Source organism: Protopterus annectens, chromosome 1.part0 (genome assembly GCF_019279795.1).
Source record: "Protopterus annectens isolate FY-2018-M chromosome 1.part0, PAN1.0, whole genome shotgun sequence".
Classification (NCBI taxonomy): Eukaryota; Metazoa; Chordata; order Ceratodontiformes; family Protopteridae; genus Protopterus; species Protopterus annectens.
In genome coordinates this window covers 1,382,577,743-1,382,602,288 of record NC_056725.1, presented here as the reverse complement: position 1 = coordinate 1,382,602,288, position 24,546 = coordinate 1,382,577,743, and the positions used below count along the sequence as shown (strand labels likewise).

Genomic DNA, 24,546 nt, shown 5'->3' with positions numbered 1-24,546 from the left:
ACGTGTTACTCTGTCACACCCATGTTTATATAATGGCAGCACTAATCCCCCCAACAGTCATTGACCACACTACTGTACAGAACACAGATAACATGGATCATATTTTTGACATTTAATGCTGTGCTACACATTTCACAGGTATGTCACAGGTACACACTGTATTGTCCATAGCAGTAGTTAAGCAGGACATCTGTGCATAGATAAGTACAGCTGCCACATATGAATGGTTCACATTATGTAGACTACTCTTCAAAAACATCTACTACATGCCAGTAAATACGTATGTGTCACATACCTTTTCTTTGTATGATTTGGTATTATTTCTTTTTCCTTTTCTCTGTCTCTATCTCTCTCTCTCTGTCAGTCTCTGCAATAGAGTGATTGAGTTTGTTGGCAGCGATTGCAGCCTGCTTTTGTAGGTATTTGCACATGAGCATGTGATGGCCTCTGCACCAATTAGTGGCCACCATTTGCTAGTTGCATGCAGCCTGCTGTATAGTAATTGCAGTAATCACCGTCATAGCAACCCAGTACTATAAATTGCTAACTCAGGTAGGCGTGGCCCTTTCAGCTTTCCAAGATGGCGATCATCCTTGTTTGCTGTGGACATCATTGTTTAAGACAGAAGGTTGGTATAGTTCTTATATCAGAAGCCAGGGGTGTAGCCAGTGATTTACATTTTTTACTCAGACCTAAATGTTGCTGCTTCCAGTACACACTTGTCAGTGTGGAAATGTACTCACCCCACAAAATGCTAACCCAAGATACATGGGAGGATGTACTTTCTTTTCAAATTTTACAATTAACTGCCATACAAAGATAGTTACTGAGATGTATTCCTTTGGCAAAAGAATTGTTTGAGAACTGCTATACTGTGAATATTCATTTACTCAGTTCTAAACAGTTTGTGCTTTTTTAGTGTTGACATTAGCACAAGTTGCTCAAGAAAATGGACACATTTCAGTACTGTGAGTATGCTTGCCTACATCCTTGGTAGACCCTGCACACACAGGTATATTCTACATTTGGGTAGGGGTGCAGAAGTACAGAGAGCGTACGTATTATTGTGTGTATTTTATCTTGCTGGACTTACAGGGTTGCTGTGTACATGTTAGTTTATCAAGGCAAGTAGTCTGTCTGCGCAACTCCCAACTGTGGACCTATCCACATGGTAGCCAGAGATTAGCCTGTTATTCTTTGTCTGTACACCTCTTTTCAGCACTAGAGCAATGAATGGCATTGTTACAGTTGGTTGCTACCAGTACACGGCTCCATCCTTTTATATTTCAGTGTTGTATTCCTACATAAGGGTATGCTTCCAGAACTCCTTCGAAAGCTATTTGCACAGTGTGTAACAGCAGAAAGGCTGCTATGCCTCTGTTTCTGCCTCTGCCAGACCTCTCAAACACTCAGGTACATATTTGAACAGACTCAGGGAAAAGTAGAGAAAAAGTCAGGGACACCTTTAAAATATTAGTGCCATTAAGTTGAGACTTTGAGAGAACCAGAGCATATGGATTAATACACCCTTTCTGAAGTAAAATAAGTGTCTAACTCTTAGTTATTGTCATTACTCATTATGTGTAATTCACTACCTTTCTGGCCAAAGTCAGTAGTTTTCGGAGGGATTCAGAGGGACAGAGGTAAATTTTGTTTCAAAATCAGGGACATCCCTGAAAATTAGGGACAGTTGGGAGGTATGGCCTCTGCCCTAAACAGATATGCCAGTGTTTGTCCTGCTGTGATACTGTGTGGGGTTTGTAAAGTGATGGTGTAACATTATCGCCTGCTAGAATGGCTGCTTCTCTTATCACAGTCATGTAATGTAATCCCATAACAACTGTTGGTAAAGATCCACAGAACAAGATGTGTGGTATGGCATTCCTATTTTTCCTTTTCATTCACTCATTCTGATGCATGATGTATTTATTTCAGCACCAACTTGTATATCTACCGTGGCTTAGTGGTACTTCATGCAATGTAGTGTGTACAAGGTCCCGGGTTCGAGACTAACAGAGGTGTTTTATTTTGCAGCTGAGCAGAACAAGGGCCCTCACATGCAGAGTGACTAAGGCACTTTTAAGCAGTTGTAAGTGGGTTTGCGCGATGCTTAGCAACGCTTAGCTAAGCACAAAGAAGCGCACAATCACGCAAAACTGCTAACTACTGCTTAATAGTGCTTACTCCCGCTAACCCCCGCTCTCATTTCTTTGAAAGAAAAGAAGATGGGGAGATAGGAAAGTGGTGAAAAAGGGGCACAAAGAGGGAAAGACAGTAGGGAAAATAGTTCGTGATGTGCAGGACGTGTGTAGGGAAGGTCCATAGCTGCCCATTTCTTTAACAGCAATAGCTGTGCATATGGAATAAATTTGGAGGTAAATATGAAACCTTCAACCCCTGAGAGAGGGGTGAAAACAACAAAATATGTTATAATGCCAATTAAATTACATTTTATGTGTCCAGGGGACATGTGTGCAAAATGGGCAGCTATGTATGGGGCGTAATTTTTTTTTTTGGGAGCAGATTGCTCTTTTTTTTTTTCAGGTGAGAGTGGAATGTGGGGTAGGGGAAGTAGGTATATTTCGGGAGGTAGGTTGGGGAGGTAAACAGGCAAGACAAACAAGATGCATACAGGGGAGGAATATGACATGTGGTGGATGAACACCATTGACGGGGGGGGTGTTTGGAAATCGCAAGCCCATGAGCCCACAGATGGCAACAGTGGAACTGAGATCCCCACCCATGGGCAGTCACCACTGCACCTTCACAGCCCAGAGGGTGGCTGTGCTGGGGGCAGTGTAGGAGGGGCAGGCTAACCCGGGAGTTGTGCCACTCATGCCTCAAGCTGGCGTAGAGGTTCTTCAACAGAACGCTCTATCTCTCTACCCACCACAGCCCGGACCGTTCGAAGGGTGATAGGTGGCTCTCCTCTGCCCACGCTTGCACAAGAGGGCCAAGCCCCATCCCCTGCAGCACTTCCACCCGAAGGTGGCACAGGGCCAGCGGAGGAGGAAGTCCTAGGATGGGCACCGGACCTGCTGGTGCCATGTGCCATGGCCAGCTGAGGTGGGACAGGTGGGTCCGCTGGGACCGGCCTTCCCATACGAACTATGTTTTGGAGAATTTAATAAAGATATGGGTTAGTAACAGTCAACAGCATTCCCAGTTAGTTATAAAAGTATGCAGAAGTATTCCCATTAACCGAACACACCAGAGTTTCAACAGTTGAAAAGCAAGCATAACACATGCATATATAGAACAATAGTGGACATTACAACAGCATGCAGGTTTAATTGATGGCAACAGGCCACCAATATTGTGGTATTTGAACAGGGCACATGCATAGAAATGAATGCAAATAGTTATAAACCAGTAGGACATATGTCCCAACAGATGTTTTGAGATTAGACATACCCATTGAGGTGTGGAATTGCATTTTTTATACACATACAGTAGGGTTAAAAAGATAGCTCAATTAACTTGTATATCATTCTAGTTTACACTACATTCCTATTAACTGTAGTTATATGTCCCTTACATGCATTATTACACTACCCAATGTCCTTCTATTGTGCAATTGGATTTTGCTAGATCATTATATACATGAGCTGTCTCTGACATACAAACTATCCAGGATACAGATGTCACTGCTACATATTTTGAGAGTTGCTCACACACACTACTGCTGTGATGGTACACTGACAGCTCTACTTTCATATAATTATCTAGATATGTTTAGGTGAAATTATCAGTTCTATGTTAACAGCTCCCTACATTTCTGGCAGCACACTGACATTTCTGGGGAACACAGTACCAAGCTACTCATGTGCCAGATTAACCTGTACATGCTGGGCATGAACCAACAGTTAAGGGCTGTAAATATGCATAAAAGCTACTGGCACCCCCTTTATCTACTTTATATGGCCTACCCAAGTGTGGGTTAACTAACACTGCTTAATACAACAGTACTATTTCTAAAATACAACAATACAACAAGATATCAAAGAAAATCACACAGGAATTATACCTTTATTAAAGAATTATTGCACCTTTATTTATTGGGTTAAAACACTTTTTTGAAGGCACTCTCATTTATTTTATATAACAGTACATGCAGAATAAGAATTATTATACCTTTATTTATTGGGTTAAAACACTTTTTGAAGGCTCTCTCATTTATTTTATATAACAGTACATGCAGAATAATTACTAACCTGCCTGGTGACGCAGCCTTTGTAGCCTATCATCATGGGCTTGATGATTCATAGCCCGGACACCTGCAGCTGTGAAGTAAATGCACTGATAATGAGACATACCTATCCATAGTATAGACAAGAATAGCAATTCTTAAATACTTAATACAATGGCTACTTACTCAGTAATTGGGCATTTGCCATCCCACGGGCCTCCTGGATCCTCTGGTCCAGTTGATCCTCCTTGCGTCGCTTCAGGTCAGAGTAATGGTGCCTGACCTGCTCACCAGTCCAAGGAACGCCAGTGGCATTGGTGAGATCACGAGCTAGACAGTTCCAAGCCTCCGTTTTGTATTGGGTGCCCTGGTACTGGCCCCGTAGGAGTCTTTCCTCGTGATTGTGGACAAGGAGCCAAACCATTACTTTGGTCTCCTCAATGCCCCAACGTTGCGCACGAAATCGAGTGCCTTCTCCAACCCCGGCGATGCTGACTGCAGAAGGGCGCTATAACCAGTTATGGCAAGTATTCCCGCCTATGGAGCTTAAATATGCCTCATTTCCCGCACTTATTTGTGAATGGCCATTTTTGAAAAAACTCAGCTGTAGGCACACCTGCTTAGCTGATGTTAGCAATGTTTAATATTCCTTTGATAGATATGTGTCTGTTGATGGTGCATGGGTATGAATTGCTGTCATGGCTTAGTGGTTATGTACTGTGACTATAGTGCACAGTATCCCGAGTTCGAGCCCTGTGACTGTTTTATATTTTCCTACTGGCCAGACCTCAATGGTTAAGGTACAGTGAAGGAGGTGTGGCTGTATTTAGCCGCCTTTGATCAACTTTGCCCGACATTGCTCAGCGTTGCTTGACGTTGCCTGACGTTGCGCTGGTTAGCGCAGTGCGCAGCTACTAGCAAACGCTCTGTTTGCGCTAGTTTGCGCGATGAGCAGCTCAGCAGAAAGACATTGTGCTAGTTAACGCAGTGCTCAGCTACGAGCAATTAAATATAAATATGCTCAATACTGGTAAGCAGTGCTTTACATTGCTTAAAATAATTTACTCATGCATCAGTATGCATAACCATTTCACCTTCATATATATATATATATATATATATATATATATATATATATATATATATATATAAAATTCGTTCACTACTACATATAACATTTCAGTGCTTTTTACAAAACATTAAATAATACATGTCAGGAAATATTTTTGTATACAGATTTCCAACAGAAAATGAAAAGCGTAGTGGTGGGACTCGAACCGGGAATGCCTCCTCTTTGAGCGAAGGCTGTAACCACTACACTATCACTATTTCACTTAATTTGCATATATTTTTCTTATTATCCTCTTCACTGTCTAAACTGCTAACTGTAGCTAAGCAATGGGTAAACCTGCGCAAACTCGAGCAAATACGGGCAGCTATATCTGAAATGAAAAAAAAAAATCTTTTACTTTTTATATTTTTAAGGGGTTTACTATATGGGGGAGTTTAGTGTTAGAATGTACACATCTGAGCAGACTCGCTCATGTAACTAGACATTTCCCGTGTTTCAAACTTGCAGGGACATGGATTTTTGGACTGATCGGCAGTCCGACATGCCCCCTACACTCCTCCACGCTCCGTTTTAGTTTTAGAGTTGAGGCACCGGGCTTTCATTAATATGCATGGCGCGCTGCCATCTTACTCTTAGACTGGCTCTTCCGTGTAAGACTAATTTAGTCTTACACGGAAGATTAGTGAATCCTGGGGACTGTGTATAAAAGTCTAGTCCCCCAAAACTTTTTTTTTGACATGTTCTTGATTGGTAGTTGGTCCACACTAAACTTTATGATGTTAAAAAGTCTTGTTTTGAATAAGATGTTTTTAGCATTACAAGGTAAGTGAAGGGGAAAAGCCCCCTCAACATGAAGCTAAGAGAATTGATGGCAGAAAGAGAGGAAGGATGAAGAGATGACCTTGTTTTGTTTCAAGGATTTCAGGCAGTGAGAACTCAGTAAGCCATTTTCTGGATCTCATAGAAGAGGACAAGTGTAGGATAAAAAACGTAGTATTAATTTACACAAGTACAACGTATAGTAAAATTTTAGTTTGCAAGTATTTGAATGTATAACATATTTTATTAATTGAATTAGGTCCTAAAAGTTGTTAAATTATGCAAATGGTTGGTAAAGCCTTGAGTCCCTTTGGTGGGGAGAGAAACTCTAAAGCATGGCTTCAGCCCACTGCTTACTAGTGACGACAGTACAAAACCCATTCAGGTCCTGTAATCTGAACTGTAAATTTCATTTTCCTTGTAGTTTTGGGGAGTATGTCTTCATTTTGCACAAAATGTGGTAAATAGTACCAGTTGTATTGACATCAGCATTTAATGTATGTTTTGATGAGCACTTCAGTAGGTGTAATTTAAACACTTGTGTGTAGAAATAGTATAGTTGTATTCAGAGGGCATGTTAACATAATGTAATCATTAGACTAATTTAATTCAGTGTAGGGATCTTGTGCTTTAGAAGAGGGTGCAAACTCAGAAGCTGATAAACTTCTAGTTCTGTGATGTAGAGACATTGGCCATGATTGCAACACAGATGTGAGAATGATGAGCAGCAGGACACTGGAGGGACCAGCTCAGGAAGAATCTGGGTGAGAAGTCTGAGCCTGCTTACTCATCAGAGATATCTGTGTATATGTCTATATAAGTCTCAGGGCCATCATCTCAAGGGCAGTTCCAGAAGTGCATTTTCTGCAAAATGGCTACATTTCAAAGGTGTGAGTCCAGACAAGAGTTAATCTGTTTTTAGTTAGGCATCACAGATGCATGGAAGTTTGCTCCCACCCTGGAATTGGCGTATTAACAATTGTGCCATACTTGTCTACCAATAGAGAAGGGTTTAAAGACATTTAAAACATCTCCTTATCCCACTGAATGAGGTCCACAATCCCTGCCTCACTTTCCTTTTCCATCATTGTTGCATGCAGGAAGTTAGACTTCATGGTTGCAGAGGGGATGGGAGCTGAAAAAAAATATTAAAAACAAAGTGAAAAGTGATGGGGGGACTAAGGAGAAAATGAAATGCTTAAACTGGCACACTAGTCAGAAATTAACCTTTGTTCCATGCTTGAACTGATTTTACCACAGTGTTGGTTACACAATGTTCAGAACATAAAATGAAGTGTAGGACACGGGAATTTTAAATATGAATAAGCTGAATAGTTCATTAGAAAAAATGAGGTAATGTGGGCTCTAATGATTTCTGTAACCGTCAAAATGGGTAGAGTTATTTTGTGCAGAAGTATACATTTGTTTCAGACTTTTAATGCAAGAGCTATCTTAAAAAAAATAGATCCATTAGTTGTTTCAGTTCCATAGATTAAAGACCGATTCCACTGTGCTGCTCAAATTCCTTAGAGGTTGTAGTTGTTTCTCATTGGAATTACTATCTGAAAATTGTTTTTCAATGGGATTTACTATCTGAAAGTTATGTTTTGACTGGTAGCATGGGAGAGAGTAACTTTAACCATATTTTTATTAACAGAGTGGCAGTTTTCTATTATATGTTGGTCACAGAAGCTTAAGTTTAGAAGTGTTCCAGTGGCTCCTGACAGTTGCATAAAATGTCCCTATGCAATTTAGTACACATTTGCAGTTTATTCTGCAGTTGTTTTCCCAGTTTGTTATTATTTTGCATGGCTGAACAAAAATCCTTCTCTGATTTAAATCATCTACCATGAAGCCAATCTGGGGGTCCCCTGCAATAAACAAACTCTGCAGTAGAAGGAGGAAACGGATGCAGAATAAGATGAAGTCCCAAGACTGGAAAAACTCCTTTATCAACCTTAGCAAAAAGTTGAGATCCCTTATCAAATCCTCTAAAGCTAGCTATGAGAACAGATTTGCAGCAGATAGTAAAGACAACCACAAGGCTTTCTATAGTTATGTAAAGAATCTCCATGGCAATACCCAGATTTGCTCTGCGCTACTGCAAATTGGTACCGCCTATACCGAGCCAACAAATTTTGCCAATATACTGGCCAACAGATTCAGTGCCAACTTTACTCCCCCCCCCCCTCCAAATGACCAATTGCAATACCAGTAGATTGCCAGGCACCCAGTATTACTGCTGGACAGGTTAAAACAGTACTGTCCAAAACCAAGAATACAGCTTCTATGGGACCTGACAATATCCCTGGCTGTGTTCTACATGAACTACAGAGAGAACTTGCACCTCACCTGTGTGCCCTGTTTAATCACAGCCTCACCTCAGGCTTTGTCCCTTCTGAATGGCGCACTGCTATAATCTTCCGTCACCACAAAGGAGGAGTGACTACAGACCCTGGGAACTATCTCCCCATTAGCCTGACAAGCCTGATATGCAAAGCTATGGGATGCATCATCATGGACCTAATAAACAAGGATATAGGGAATTTCCAAACTCTGGATCCCACACAGTTTGGTTTTGTGAAGGGTAGATCATGCCTGTTCAACTTGGTCGACTTCTTTGAGTCAGTCACCAGAGATGCGGATGAAGGCAAGGTGGTTCATACAGCCTACCTTGATGTGGCCAAGGCCTTTGATACCATTCACCACTCAGGAATCATAGAAAGACTCACTAAGCTAGGCATCAACCCCTATATCAATAGGTGGGTTTCAAACTGGCTCACAGATAGAACCCACAGTGTGAAAGTAGCTGACTCCAAGTCAGACTGCCGACCAGTCACGAGTGGAGTCCCACAGAGATCGGTCCTGGGTCCTCTCCTCTTTGGTATCTACTTATCAGAAGTCCAGGCCAACACAGAGAGACTCCGGCTGACAAAGTTTGCAGATGATTGCAAGTTGGGAGCCATTATTAACTCCCCAAGTGATGTTGATATCCTACAGAAAGGCCTCACTGAGACCAACAACTGGTGTCAGAACCATGGCCTTAAGCTCAATATCAAAAAATGTCATCATCCCCTTTGGGAAAAACCCAGTTCCCATGAATTACCACATCAATGGCAGTCCAGTGAACATAGAAGGCATTATAAGAGATATAGAAACACAGGTTGACAGCAATCAGGCCAGAAAGTCCTGTGTGGCACATCTCATTACTAAGGGTTTTGCATCCAGGAAGCAAGAGGTCATTGTCTCCCTCTACTCTTCCCTCAGGCCAATCATCAAGTACAATGCCCCATTTGGCATGTACCTCACTCGACCCTGCAACAACTGGAGAGGCCGGAAAAGTACATCACAAAAAGGATCCTAGGCTTTAAACACTTGTCCTATATGGACAGACTCAAAAAACTCCAACTATTATAGAGGCAGTCTCTGCTTGACTTACAAAGCCATGTCTGACCCAGCTCTGTTAGAAATGCTACATCAAAATAAATCCCAATCCCTCCGCACCACACGCTCCAGATACCTCAACCTGATTGCCACAATCAACAGAACATGCTGGAGGGGCAGGTTCATAACCCAGAGACTGCCCATGCAATGGAATAGACTTCCCATACATGTCAAACACAACACCTCACTAGCTGTCCAAGAGAAATCTTGATGAGTGGATGGGAAATAGAAAATTCACCCCAGGGATCACTCCAGTGGCTCTACTCGACAGAGGCACTGGGAACTAAGGTCGGGTGGCACGATGCCAGTGTAATCCTGTGGGCTAGGCTTGTAAAGGCTCCAGGGCCATTAGCCTAGTACATGTCTATAAACCTATGAACCTACACCTGCATGTTTAATTACTGTACTATAAGATCTTTCAATTTGACAAGGCCTGCATAGATATTTTGGAGTTTGCTTCCCTCCAAACTAGAAACCGCCACATTTTCTCTATTAATACTAATGAGTGGTCTAATACTTTTCATACACATTGAGTCACCTATAACTAACACACCAGCAGAATGGTTCACCTTATCCCCTGTATTTACCATATCAATTCTGAAGTTTCCTCCAACTGCTCTTTTACTACACCTATTTAAGCCTGACTCAGACTAGTTGGTGTCGTCGCCATCACTATTGTCTCTTCTTTTCTTTATATTAATCCTTAATTAATGGCTTCTCCTCACATCTTGTTGCTAGGTGTGATTCACTAATGGCAGAAGGCCTGTATACTGAAAGGTATAATAATGTGGCAAGACTGATGCATTGGAGATTGTGCAAACATTACAATGTTGAAGTAACTGAGAAGTTATTGGAAACATGAGCTGCAAAGCATTATAGAGAATGTTGAAGTTTATATCATATGGCATCACCCATTGCCAACAGTTCAGAAAAAGGATGCAAAAAAAAAAAATATAGTACATCAGTACTTCTGAAGGGTTAGCCGACTGCTGAGCTCTGGAGGTAGTTGGAGGACACTTACCCCTGCATCCACAAACCTGGTCAGCCATCACCAAAAACACTTGGGTGCAGGGGACTATTTCCAGACATTATTACTTACCCTTTTCCCTACAGCCCCCCTCCAATTGATTTAAAAAATGTCCTTACATTCCATCCAGTCAGAGAAAAGCAGCAGCTGTAGAAATACAAAAGCTGCTGGAAGAAAGAGTCATCCCAATGTCCCTCCAGACCAACAAGGATTCGAAACTTACTCAAGGTACTTTTTGATGCCAAAGGAAACTGGGGACCTGACACCTATCTTGGATCTCAGCATCTTAAACCAATATGTGAAATGCTCTAAATTCTGAAAGGTCATGGTTCAGTACATTCAGCCATTTCTGTGCAAGGATGATTGGATGTGCGCGATAGCTCTCCATGATGAATACTATCACATCAAAATAGACAGGTTATCCAGGAGGTTTCTTCACTTCCATCTGGGAGCCAGTCATAACCAGTTCAGAGCCTTGCCCTTTGGTCTCACCATAGCCCCCAGGATGTTCACCAAGTGCATGGCAATGGTTGCAGCTCACCTGAGACTACTGGGATTCCATGTATTCCATATCTCGACAACTGGCTCATCTCTGCTCCCACCAAGAATATACTGATTCAAGCCAGCCAGAGACTACTTGCTCCATCTATGCCTGCAACTGGACATTAAAGTGAACTATGCCAAGTCTCGCTTCTCCCCTGCTCAAATCCTGGAGTTTATTAGTGCTCATCTGAACATGATTACCCTAATCACAAGCCTTCCTCATTCACAAGTAAATACGTTAGTCATGTATCACACCTACTCTGTCTTTCTTTACTGAAAGCAAGGTTGGTTTTGCAACTCCTGGGATCTATGGCAGCTTCCATAACTTTAATACCACTATCAAGATATTACATGAGAGCACTACAATGGACACTTGCAGTGCAATGGTCTGTCAGACGTAACCCTCTCTCTCTCTATTCCAATACGTATTACAAGAGTCTGCAAAGAACTCATCACCTGTTGGATCACTGCAAGAGACGTTTCTCAGGGCCACCCTTTTATCCTTCCACCACCCACAGCCACAATGACTATGGACCAGTCCTAACTGCAATCTCTTTTCTTCCCCTCTCAACTCTAAGTGCAACAAGTACTTCACTCTAATCCCTCCAGAGGGAGAGTCATCAAGAGACTCTTCTAGTTTACGATTGACCCCCTGTGCTCCTGTATGCTTTTCTTCCAACTCCACTAATTCCCAAATTTCTACAGAAAGTGTCTTACTGGAAGTGCAAAGTAATCCTCATGGCTTCTTTCTGGCCTTGACAGATGTGGTTCCCCTTTCTGTTTCCTCATCTTGTATACCCTCCTTGGGTGTTGGATCTGAACCAGGATCTTCTTTCACCATCAGGAATAATTCACCCAGACATTCAGACCATCAAATTGACTGCATGGTTTTTCCACGTGCAATGATGGCTAGACGATCCAGGTTTTCATTTCCGGTCAAACACATCCTCATATCTTCGCAGAAGGATTCCACAAGAAAGGTATATAGGAGTAAGCGGAAAAGATTTTCAGATTAGACTGTCCAGAGGCAACTAGATCCTTTCTCAGCAACCATTTCCGCTGTTCTAGATTTTTCTGCATCCCTATTTAACAGTGGTGCTAGTTATTCTACCATAAAGATCCAACTTGCAGCTCTCTCTAATTTTCATATAACCAATCATCTTTGGTCGCATCTAGATTATGTAAAGCGTTTCTTAAAGGTACCTTTTTAGGCCAACACCCCCCCCCCCCCGTAAGGATCCTACTCTGCACTGGGATTTAAATGTAATTCTTCAACCCCTGACTAAAGTCCATTCTTTTGAACCAGCTGCCAAGGTGGACTTGAATTATTGGTCTTGGAAAAGTGTTTCTTTTAGGTGTGATCACATTGGCCAGATGAGTATCAGAACTCCAGGCTCTCTTCTAAGCCACCTTATCTGATTTTCACAAGGACAGTGCATCTCTTTGCATTAATTCTTAAATAAAGTGGCCTAAGAAATGGCTATGAATCAATGGACAGTGCATCTCTCTGCACTCATTCTTCATTTGTCCCTAAAGTGGTCTAAGAAATGGCTATGAATCAATCTGTTTCCTTTCCAAAATGTTCCAGTAAAGGAGAGTACATGTTACACCTTTTAGATATGCATAGACAACTTCAGTTCTTTATCCATAGATCCAGAGATTTCAGAAAGTCAGACCAGCTATTTATTTCACTTTTCAAAGCTAAACTGTATAAATCGTTCTCAAAGGTAACTTGAGCCAAGTGGCTCACTGCTTGCATTTCTTTTGTATGTAAAGAAAATGGATTGACTCTTCCTAAATCTCCTAAGGTCCATTCTACTAGATATGTGGCCACTTCCTCTGCTTTTTGGTCTAGAGCTTCTATAGATGATATTTGCTGAACTGCCATTTGGCCAAACTCGTATGCCTTCATTGCTCACTAGAAAATTGGACAATCTTATTTAGGAATAGAGCAACATTTGGCTCCACTATACTCCAAAATATCCTTCCTTGAGGACCATCCTGAGTTTCTGTAGCTGGGGATTCTGTTTTGCCGTTGTAGAAACAGGAACAGTTCCTACATTGTGCCACTGCCACATAAACCACTCTTTGGGTATGACAACTACAATACTTGGGGCTTTCCACTCTTATAGTCGCTAATATTAGTGCTTACACCCTCCTTAAGTGGAAACATTATTTACATCTCCCACATCTGTATATACCTACCTTATTAATCCTCATAGTTGGAATTCTTCCCATTCATTCAGTGTAGTTTTTGTATGCTCCAGTCCTTTTTATAAATAATACATGGAGCTTTTCCAGGTTTTGTTCATCAATTCCACTTAGCTCTGTGTGCTGCTAACTTGAAATGTTGCTGGTTTACTGTTATAAAACCCTCACCTGACTTATTGTGGGGAATACATTCTGCCTCCACTATAAGGAGGAGTGGTGGATAGGTGGGAGTTTCACAGCTAAGGACAGAGAGAACTTTTGCTGCCTTTTTTATTTTGGAGGTCATACAGGAAGTGGGAAAGAGTTTGTCCTGAAGGGAAGAAAGTTGAAAGATACATGTGTATTGCTTAGTTTTTGATAGTAATTGGGCATTCATGTGTGTGTTGTGAAACATGCCATTGTGTATATTTGGTCATGCATTATTTACCACCATTCCTAATGCTGATGTCCTTCAAGGATGCATCTGCAGTCATAACATATGGGTTGTCCTGCCTCAGGCAGCCCTTCGGTCGGCCGGATTCCAAAGTCTGGGTCTGGCCTCGGCTGATGTCGCACTTTCACCGACGTCAGAGCTTCTGGGGTATAAAGGCATCAGCCTACGCCATTTTCCTCAGTCTTTCTTGCCGCGTGGTGCCCGAAGCAGAAGCTGTTCGCAAGTGCCGGTCGGTCAGATCCAGAGATTTCAGCTGCCGAAGACTTCGAAAAAAGCTAAGTACCCTGTTGGGGACTCTTTCTTGCCTCAGCCGATGTCAGACAAAGTAAATAATTGTTTAACTTGTGGGAAACAAATACCTCATAAGGATTTCCATTCTTACTGCCTTCCTTGCTTAGGCCCAGACCACGACGTATCAGCTTGTTTAGCCTGTGCCTCCTTCAACTGACGGACTCTTAGACGTCGGTTGGAGTTTGCAGAGGAGTTTTTTGGAACCGATTTTGCTTATAAAATGCCGTCGGAGACTCCGACTATTCATATGGTCAAAAAACGCAAGGAAAAGGACCGACACTCGCGGCCCACGGTTTCGGCTGAAACCACGGCTAGGCCTACCTCGAGTGTCTCGGTTTCGGCTGAAACCGAATCCACGGCTATTCCTACTACCGAAACCATACCTCTGACCACCGAGGCCAGAGAGGCCCCGGCTGAGTCGGCTTCAGAACTCCCTACCAAAGCTAGTGTTCAGGATTTGTCCGACACCATACCTTTGGACATTTCTACTCCTGCACGTGGGGCAGCTAGGCCCCCAGCTTCTATGTCTATTAAGGCCTTCTCCAGGGCTAAAGCTGCCAAACTTTCAAAAGCTTTGCCTGCCAAATCTACATCCCAGAGGCCTTCCTCTAGTTCTCAGATCCTCAGTCTTGCTGAGGACCTTATCTCCTTAATTAGGGGTTCCCAACCTCACCCAGACAGGGCCTCCCAGCCTCCTCCAGACAAAAGGCCCAGGGCTGACCCCTCTTAACCTCACTCCTCAGATTATTCCACGGATGGATCTGATTTGTCAGACCACCAGGAAGGGGTCTACTCGCCTTATGAGGATTCAGATGCAGAAGAATCTATCCCTTCAGCCTCCCCCCCTGAAGAATTTTCCTTTGGGGAGACTTTACACTCCATGAGAGAACACTTTCAATGGCAGGGTCAGGATTTCTCTGATTCTAGAAAAAGATTAAGGACCTTTTTGCATTTGCCCCAGCATAGGCCCTTAGCTATACCTCCGGTTCTAACTGTAATTGATGATGTGTACAATGATGTCAGTACTGCACCTGATTCTCTTCCTCCAGCCCCCGCCAAACCTGACAGATATTACAGGGTCCCAGTTCTCACTTCCACCTGTATAAAGCCCATGCTGCAGACCCAGAAACTATTTCTCAGGGCCCTAAAGGGGTTGCAGCCGCTACTGCCAAAATCCCTACCCTATGAAAGAGAGTCTAGAGCATTAGAGATGGGGAAAAAGGTTTATACATCTGCTACTCTTTCTGCCAGGGCATTAAACTGTCAATTCCATATGATACAGTACCAAGAATTTTTGTTAGATCAGCTAAATAAGAAACTTTCTTCACCTGAACCCTTAGACTGTAAATCCCTTCAGGATTTGGTACACAACTCACAACAGGTCAGTAATCATTTCTTAAAATGTGGCTATGATGCACTGGAGGCTTCATTTAGATCAGCTATGACTGGGGCAGTAATTTGTAGGCATGCCTGGCTGAAGGAGCAATCTTTGCCAGACCAGGTCAAGGCTAAACTCCTCGATGCTCCAATGGAGAAACAGCATTTATTTGGCTCCCCTGCACAGGAGATTCTGAAGAAGGTTGAAGAAAAAGCAAAATCTGTGCAAACAGTTAAAGATTTCCTGCAAGTTCAACCTCCGAGGTTCAGTAGAAACTGGCCTACAAAGAATTGGTCCTTTCCAGATTCCTCCAGAGCACAGAGAGGCAGAAACAGGCGCCCTAGAGGCAGAGGTCAATCCAAGGGCCCCTACAGAGGCCGTCAGTGGCAGCCTGCCAACCAGAGGAGTAGTGCAACAGCTACAACTACTACCACTACTACAGGACAGACACAATGACTTGACTCTGATTCCGCCTACCAGGGATCAACTGGAAGCACCCTTGGGCGGAAAGCTGGCTTTATTCTCGAAAAACTAGCATTGCATTACAAAGGATACATGGACATTGAAAATAATAGACAAAGGATACAGGTTTCACTTCCATACTTTGCCAAAAAGAGGCGGAATGCCAAACCTTCCACCAAACCAGAAGGCAGAGGCTTTAAGACAAATCAGCAAGTTACTTCAGATGAAAGCTATAGAAAGGGTACCATCTACAGAACAAGGCCAAGGATTTTACTCCAGACTATTCCTTGTGCCAAGAAAAGAAAACCAATGGAGGCCTATACTCGACCTGTCCGCACTGAACACTTACCTCATTGTGCCAAAATTCAAAATGCTGACCCTACAGCAACTTCTTTCCATGTTGGGCAAGGAGTCTTGGCTGGTGACTCTAGATCTCAAGGAGGCAGACCTGCACGTCCCTATCCGACCAGATTGCAGAAGGCACCTCAGATTTCTTGCAGGATCAGAGCATTATCAATTCTCAGCATTGCCCTTTGGCTTATCTACTGCACCCAGAGTATTCACGAAATGCCTGGCATCAGTAATTGCACACTGCAGACTTCAGGGAATTCAAATTTATCCATACCTGGACGACTGCCTAATACAAGCGGACAACAAGCAAAAATTGTTAAAGGACTTGGCCTATGCCATACACCTGCTACAGACCTTGGGATACACAGTCAACATCCAAAAGTCAAGACTAGTACCATCCGGGTGCAGATCTGGACACAATCACCCAGATGGCTTTTCTCACAGAAGAAAAACAAAAACAACTTCCAGATTACTTCATGATTCTGACAAGACAAACTCAGCTTACTGCAAGGAAAGTCCTGCAGGCCCTGGGTTACATGACATCCTGCATAATTTTAATCCCACATGCCAGGTTGCATATGAGGAAATTACAATGGTACCTAAGGAATGTATGGTCTCAACACAGTCACAGTCTAGAAACCATGATACCAATCATTCCATGCCTTCAAAAGGAATTCCTATGGTGGGCTCAGGCCTGCCAGTCCAACAGAGGGTTGCCTTTCAACAAACCAAAAACAAGCCAAACCATCACCACGGATGCCTCAGACCGAGGATGGGGAGCACACATGGAGGACAAACGTATCCAAGGCCTATGGCCTCAAGGGCAGCTAAGCATGCACATAAACCAAAAGGAAATGCTGGCAGTGAGGCATGCAATCGAGGCATTCAGACCCTTCCTCCAACAAGGACATCTGTTAATAAGGACAGACAACACCACGGTCATGTGGTACATAAACAAACAGGGAGGCACACATTCCTACCCTCTATGCTGGATGGCTATGAATCTGTGGAACCTATGCCTGAATCTCAGTATCCAGCTGCAGGCCAAATTCGTACCAGGAAAAGAAAATACACTAGCAGACAGCTTAAGCAGAACTACCATGGATGCACACAAATGGATGCTGCACCCAGACATCTTCAAACTTATAACAAAGACATGGGGAATGCCAGAGATAGATCTGTTCGCCTCCCCACTCAACCACCAACTGAAGACATTCTGCTCAAGGACATACCACCCACAAGCATGGAGGGTGGACTCTCTCTCTTTCAGCTGGAATGCCCTAACAGTATATGCCTTTCCACCTCTCCCATTGATGTACAAGGTTCTACTGAAGATCAGGGAGGAACAGCCAAAAGTGATACTAATAGCTCCGGACTGGCCAAGACAACACTGGTACCCACTACGGAGAAGCATGTCTCAGGCAAATTCATGGCCTCTTCCTGAATGGCCTCTTCTTCTAACGCAGAACAATTTCAAGACCCTGCATTCCAACTTGAAAACATTACAGCTAACTGCCTGGAAAATTCCTTAAAACCCAACCAAACTGTTTTATCTCAGAGGGTGAAGGACATTATCCTGGAGGCTCGCAGACCTTCCACAAGGAAGACATACTCAGCTAAATGGAAGAGATTTCTTATTTGGAGCACATCAAAGGGCACAGATGTCACAGTGGCAAACCTAGCACACATCCTTGAATACTTAGCAGAATTGTTCCACAATGGCCTGTCTTATTCTTCCATTAAGATTCATGCTTCAGCAATTTCAGCAGAATACAATATGGATCCACCTATCTTCTCACACCCTCTTCTCAGGCAATTTTTGAGAGGGATCAAAAATGCTAAACCTCCAAGAAGACCCCCTCTACCTGCATGGGATCTCAATTTTGTGCTGGAAAAACTGACTCTACCTCCCTTTGAACCAGCAGCATCAGCAGACCTACAGTTCTTATCTTGGAAAACTGCTTTCCTTCTAGCAATCACTTCAGCAAGAAGAGTATCTGAGTTACAGGCATTAATGGCAGTGCAGCCTTTTTTTATTTTTCACCAGGATAGAGTGTCACTAAGAACCAATCCTACTTTCATGCCAAAGGTGGTATCTAGGGTATCCTTGAACCAAGCTATTCACTTGCCAACATTCTTCCCTAACCCACAGAACAAAGGGGAAAAACTTTTGCACACCTTGGATATACACAGACCAACTACGCTACTATTTGGACAGAACAAAAACTAGCAGAAAAACTGACCAACTTTTTGTAGCATATGCAACAGGGGTGCAAGGAAGATCAATTTCCAAACAGACAATTTCAAAATGGATAGGAAATTGCATTTGCTTTTGTTACTCCTTCCATGGAAAGACAGTTCCTGAAAATATCAGGCCCCACTCCACAAGGGCCACAGCCACCACTACAGCTTTCCTATGAGGGGTGGCTACCAAGGACATTTTAGAAGCTGCTACTTGGAGCTCCGTGCATACATTTGCCAAGCATTACAATCTACCTTTATACTCCAGATCCCGAGCAGGGTTTGCAACTGCAGTACTGCAGGGAATCTTAACTACACCATCCTTCTCTTAGTACCCCCTCACCCAGATTGGCTATGGTATTCTACCCATATGTTATGACTGCAGATGCATCCTTGAAGGACATAGTACAGTTTTGTACCTACCATAAATGTAGATGTCCGATAGGTATGCATCTGCAGTCAGGATTACCCACCCTCCTTCCCCTCTGTGGTATTCCTAGGGTGCTTACCCCTCTTTCAGCTAGCTGGGGGAATCTGTTATGGTGTATTTGTTTGTTTATACATGTATATAATTTGCAAATGTTTGGAACTTTTCAGCATTTATCCAAATTTAGCCTTCCATGAGGGCACCTGGCATCTGGGGCAAGAAAAACTGAGGAAAATGGCGTCGGCTGATGCCTTTATACCCCAGAAGCTCTGACGTCGGGGAAAGTGCGACATCAGCCGAGGCCAGACCCAGACTTTGGAATCCGGCCGACCGAAGGGCTGCCTGAGGCAGGACAACCCATATGTTATGACTGAAGATGCATACCTATCGGACATCTACATTTATGGTAGGTACAAAACTGTACTTTTTACATCTTCTTCACTGCTTTGTATAAATATATAATTGTTATTGTTTTGCTTTACATTTTACTATATTTTAATTGTTTTATATATGAAGTATTCAAGAACATGATTTTGTGCATTTAGATTACAAATATACACTGAAAATGTACAAGTAATTTTTTGGAACTGTAAAAATGTGTTCTTTATAAAAGTTTTTTCTTTAGGTTAAAAACTTGTGTTTCATTTTTTTATAGTAAGAACAGCTCTTTTAGCCATCATTGGATTTATGCCAACTAAAGGTGAAGGTGCTATAGGGTCTCTTGACTACACTCCCGAAGAAAGAAAATGTTTAGCTAAAAGGTATGGGTGGTGTTTTTACTTGTTTTCCTGTACTAATGTAAGGAAAATTAAATAACAGCAACTATGCTCAACTGTTAGGGAGTGGTTACTTAACCTTTGTTGCTTTCACTGTCCTGTTTTGTGATGAGTGATGCAGACCTGTGTGGAATCATGTAAAGCATTATTTTTCATCAAAATTCTTCTAATTTATGGAGTAATGAAATCAAAATTGTTGATTTGTCAAAACTATCTTTTTACCTTTACATACAGTGGATATAAAAAGTGTACACATCCCTGTTAAAATGCCAGGTTTTTGTGATATAAAAAAATGAGACCACAATAAATCATTTCAAAACTTTTCCCACCTTTAATGTGACCTATAACCTGTACAACTCAATTGAAAAACAACATCTGTTAGGGGAAAAATATAAAAAATAAAAATCGTACAGTAAGCTGGTTGCATAAGTGTGCACACCCTTAAACTAATACTTTGTTGAAACACCTGTTGATTTAATTACGACATTCAGTCTTCTTGGGTATGAGTCTGTCAGCATGGCACATCTTGACTTGGCAATATTTGCCCACTCTTCCTTGCAAAAGCGCTCCATATCTGTCATATTGCGAGGACATCTCTTGTGCACAGCCCTCTTCAGGTCACCCCACAGATTTTTTATTGGATTTAGGTCTGGGTCATTCCAAAACTTTTCTTCTGGTGAAGTCATTCTTTTGTTGATTTGGATGTATGCTGGGGGTCATTGTTGTGTTGAAAGGTGAAATTCCTCTTCATCTTCACTTTCAAGCAGATGCCAGAAGATTTTGGGCCAAAAGTGACTGGTATTTGGAACTGTTTATAATTCCCCTCAACTTAGCTAAAGGCCCCATTCCAGCTGAAGAAAAGCATTCCCAAAGAATGATACTGCCAACACCATGCTTCACCGTGGGGATGGTGTTCTTTTGGTGATGCAAAGTGTTTTTGTGCCAAACATACCTTTTGGAATTGTGGCCAGAAAGTTCGACCTTAGTCTCATCAGACCATAACACATTTCCCACATGCTTTTGCGAGACTTGATGTATTGTTTTGCAAATTTTAGCCAGGCCTGGATGTTTTTCTGTGTAAGAAAGGGCTTCCGTCTTGCAACACTACCCCATAGTCCAGGCATATGGAGAATATGTGTGAGTTTTGTCACATACAGTACACCAGTACTTGCCAGAAATTCCTGCAGCTCCTTGAGTGTTGCTGTAGGTCTCTTGCAGCCTTCCTGACCAGTTTTTGTCTTGTCTTTTCATCGGTTTTGGAGGGACGTCAGTTCTTTGCAACGTCACTGTTGTCCCATATTTTCTACACGTTTTGATGACTGTCTTCACTGTGTTCCATGGTATATCCAATGCTGTGGAACTTTTTTTGTACCCTTCTCCTGACTGATACCTTTCAACAATGAGATCCCTTTGCTGCTTTGTAAGCTGTCTGCGAACCATGGCTTTTGCTGCAACACAAATGAGTAAATGTCAAGAAAATCCTACTAGGACAGCTAAACTTTATTTGGGGTTAATCAGAGTTTCTTTAATTGATGGCAGGTGTGTACCCAACAAGACTGAATGCTGTAATCAAATCAAAAAGGTGCTTCAACAAAGTATTAGTTTAAGGGTGTGCACACTTATGCAACCAGCTTATTGTACGTTTTTTATTTTTTATATTTTTCCCCTAACAAATTTTTGTTTTTCAATTGAATTGCACAGGTTATAGGTTACATTAAAGGTGGGAAAAGTTTTGAAATGATTTATTGTGGTTTCATTTTATTTTATATCACAAAAATCTGGCATTTTAACAGGGGTGTGTACGCTTTTTATATCCACTGTATGTACATTTTGTAATGTGGATGAACAAATGCTGTATGTTTTTACATACTGACTTCTGTGGGGAGTAGACTTGCATATTCTCGTCCTAGGTTTCCTATTGCTGATCCATTTGTCACCAGTCGTAAGAGGGAATAACTGCTGAGAACACCAGTAGCCTGGAGTCGTCTTATTGTAATTCCATGGAAAATCTTTTTATTGATGTTGCTCCATCACTGATGTCAAGAACTAGGAAGTGATGGGTATGCAGCATCACCAGAGCAGAATTTGAGCGTGCCTGCTTCTGTGCATACTCTGCTGTTGTGGTAGCCTGCATGTTCTTCTGGGTATAACTAACTAACTAATGCTTTTACCGTCTTGTCAGTACCAAGATGTAGGCATGCATTGTCTGTTAACCCTACCACTTTCAGGAAAAGGAAACTAACTTTGCTTTTATTTAGTTCTTTTTTCTGTGTTGATTAACCAGCATAGTCAGTCTGAGCTTTGCCAGTTTTCAGCATATGCACAGAAAGAAAAGCTGCAATTAATTACAATTTTAATAGCAGATTATAATATTTTAAATACAACATACATCAGATTACATTGTGCTCTTAGGTTCATAGGTAGGTACTAGGCTATAGGCCCAAGGGCCTAAGTAAGGCTAGCCAATAAGGTTCCCTGGCTTACGCCACCCAAGAAAGCTATTTTCTTGTGCCCCTGTCCAGCAGAGCCACAGAAGTGATCCTCACAGTGTATTTCTTATTTCCCGTCCACAGAAGTGATCCTCACGGTGTATTTCTTATTTCCCGTCCACTCATCAAGATTTTTCTTGAAGAGTGCTAATGAGGAACTTTGCTTGACATAGATGGTTAGCTTGTTCCAGAGTATGGGAAGTCTCTGGGACAGGAATCTATCCCTCCAACATGTCCTGTTTATTGTGGTGACAAGGTTTAGGTCCCTAGAGCATGTAGCTCTGAGGGATTGGGATTTCTTTACGTGTAGCATGTCCAACAGATCTGGGTTTGACATAGCTTTATATGTTAGGCAGAGATCACTTCGGAGTAGGCGATATGCTATGGAGTAAAGCTGGAGTTTTTTGAGACGGTCAGTGTAGGACATCTGTTTGAGGCCAGTAATCCTCTTTGTGAGGTACTTCTGTGGCCTTTTCAGCTGCTGCACATGTTTTGTGAGGTACATTCCAAAAGGGGCGTTGTACTCTATAATGGGTCTAATGAGTGTCGAGTAGAGGGGAACAATGACCTCTTTTTTTCCTGGATGAGAACCCTTTTGTAATGAGGTGTGCCATGTAGAAGGATTTCCTGACTACTGTGGCAATGTGATTAGTCTCTCCTTTGATACTGTCCAACTGGGTCCCAAGTTCTCTTATCACACATTCAGCGTTAAGTAGACTGCCGCCTATGTGATAGTTCATATGTACAGAGTTTTTACCAAAGGGGATGACAAATCACTTTTTGGCATTTAGCTTGAGGCCATGCCTCTGACACCAGGCATCTGTCTCAGTGAGGCCCTTCTGTAGGATGTCCACATCATTTGGGGACTCTGCTATGGCTCCTAGTTTGCAGTCATCTGCGAACTTCGTTAGTTAAAGGCCTTCTGTGTTAGCCTGTACTTCACAGAAGTAGATGCCTATACTTAAGAGAATTCTGTTATGCATTGTGATACCCGTGCCCTGGCCCAGAAATCAAGGAGCCTCAATCCTCACCACTAACACCAGTGAGAGGCATCTCATATAGGAGGAAAGGATAAATACACACAGTAAAGTGCAATTTCCCTTAAGAGCACACAAAGATCACAGTCAGTCCGGGGCTGGTCGCTCCCTTGTTCTCCAGGTCTCCAATAAGACTCCCCACTGGCACAGCTGTAGGGTCCAGATCTCAGCCTAGTGGGCAAGCTAAAACCTCCAGCACCCTCTCTGTCAAACCAGTGCTTCGTGTCCCTGCCCAAGTAGCTGACACACACACACACACACACTTTGAGAAGAGTTTATATAACCACACAGACACTCCTGGGGAAGGCTGGCACAGGTTCTCCAGCTGTGCCCCCCTTTTCCCAGACTATACGGTAGTACCAGCTGCCACCACCCACTAATATTTATCAGCTACTCAAAGGCCCTTAAAGGGGTGTCCAGTTATTACTGTGCAATATTATTATCCAATTGGTAGTATAGCCCAGGGGTAAAGCTATTAGAGTGGCTGTGTACAATTTTACCAAAGGCATGCAAGTACTCTAATGAGCTTAAATTATCTCTACAAAAACAGCCACAATTGAAAGAGTTTAAAAATATTCAATAACAAATAGTCAAAACACAAGACAATATGTTTTACTACACAGTGCTAGTCAAGAGTTCAGAGATCACAGAGAAATACATAAAATAATTCAGTAGTACAGCTCTGACATCAGAGAAAAACAGTCTAATCTTTCTAGTTTCTAGCTATTTCTAAGAGAAAACACAAGTCTAAGATAAACTTACATATATAGCAAGACAGTGCTGATGAGTTGGATGGTCAAGACAAAAATGCTTAATGGTCTCTGATTCTCTCAGTTTTTATTTATTTATTTATTTGCAGTTGGTTTACCAGGATAGTCCATTGGGTCACAAAGAACCCATTTTCAATGGAGTCCTGAGGAGAAAAGCTCCAAGCAGAAAATTACAGTGAAAATATCTTGTTACAAATTGTTAAAGTTATAGTTACAAAAGCCTAGTAAAAACAATTACAAATACAACAGAATAGTGATTAATATTAATATAGTACAATCAAAAGAGAGAATAAAATTTGCAATATGATAACAGAGGTGACTTTACATATATGGTATGTTACACTAAGAGGTGCATGTTATGCATTCGGTATCAAGGCTTAAGCAAGTGAGATCAGGATGTATGAGATAGGAGGAGAAAAGAAGAGAGGAGATTATATGGGTGATAGCAAGAGCATTCTCACTGGGAAAATAGATGTGAGTGAAGAGATTTTTTGAAAGAACGGATGTTTGAGGTGGTGCGGATGGGTGGTGGTAGGGAGTTCCAGAGACGAGCTAGACTGTAGGATAGGAGATTTTTTCCTGGGGG

At 42.2% G+C, this 24,546-nt stretch overlaps 1 protein-coding gene across 2 annotated transcripts in view; it reads left to right on the top strand.

Annotated features, from left to right (window-relative positions):
• UBE2J1 (ubiquitin conjugating enzyme E2 J1) overlaps window positions 1–24,546 on the top strand; it is an 873,843-nt gene that overhangs the window by 510,757 nt on the left and 338,540 nt on the right. For both annotated transcript variants that reach the window (XM_044067059.1, XM_044067069.1), the window contains one exon: window positions 19,544–19,649. In XM_044067059.1, coding sequence (XP_043922994.1) covers window positions 19,544–19,649 — 106 coding nt within the window. The remainder of the gene's footprint in view (window positions 1–19,543; window positions 19,650–24,546) is intronic.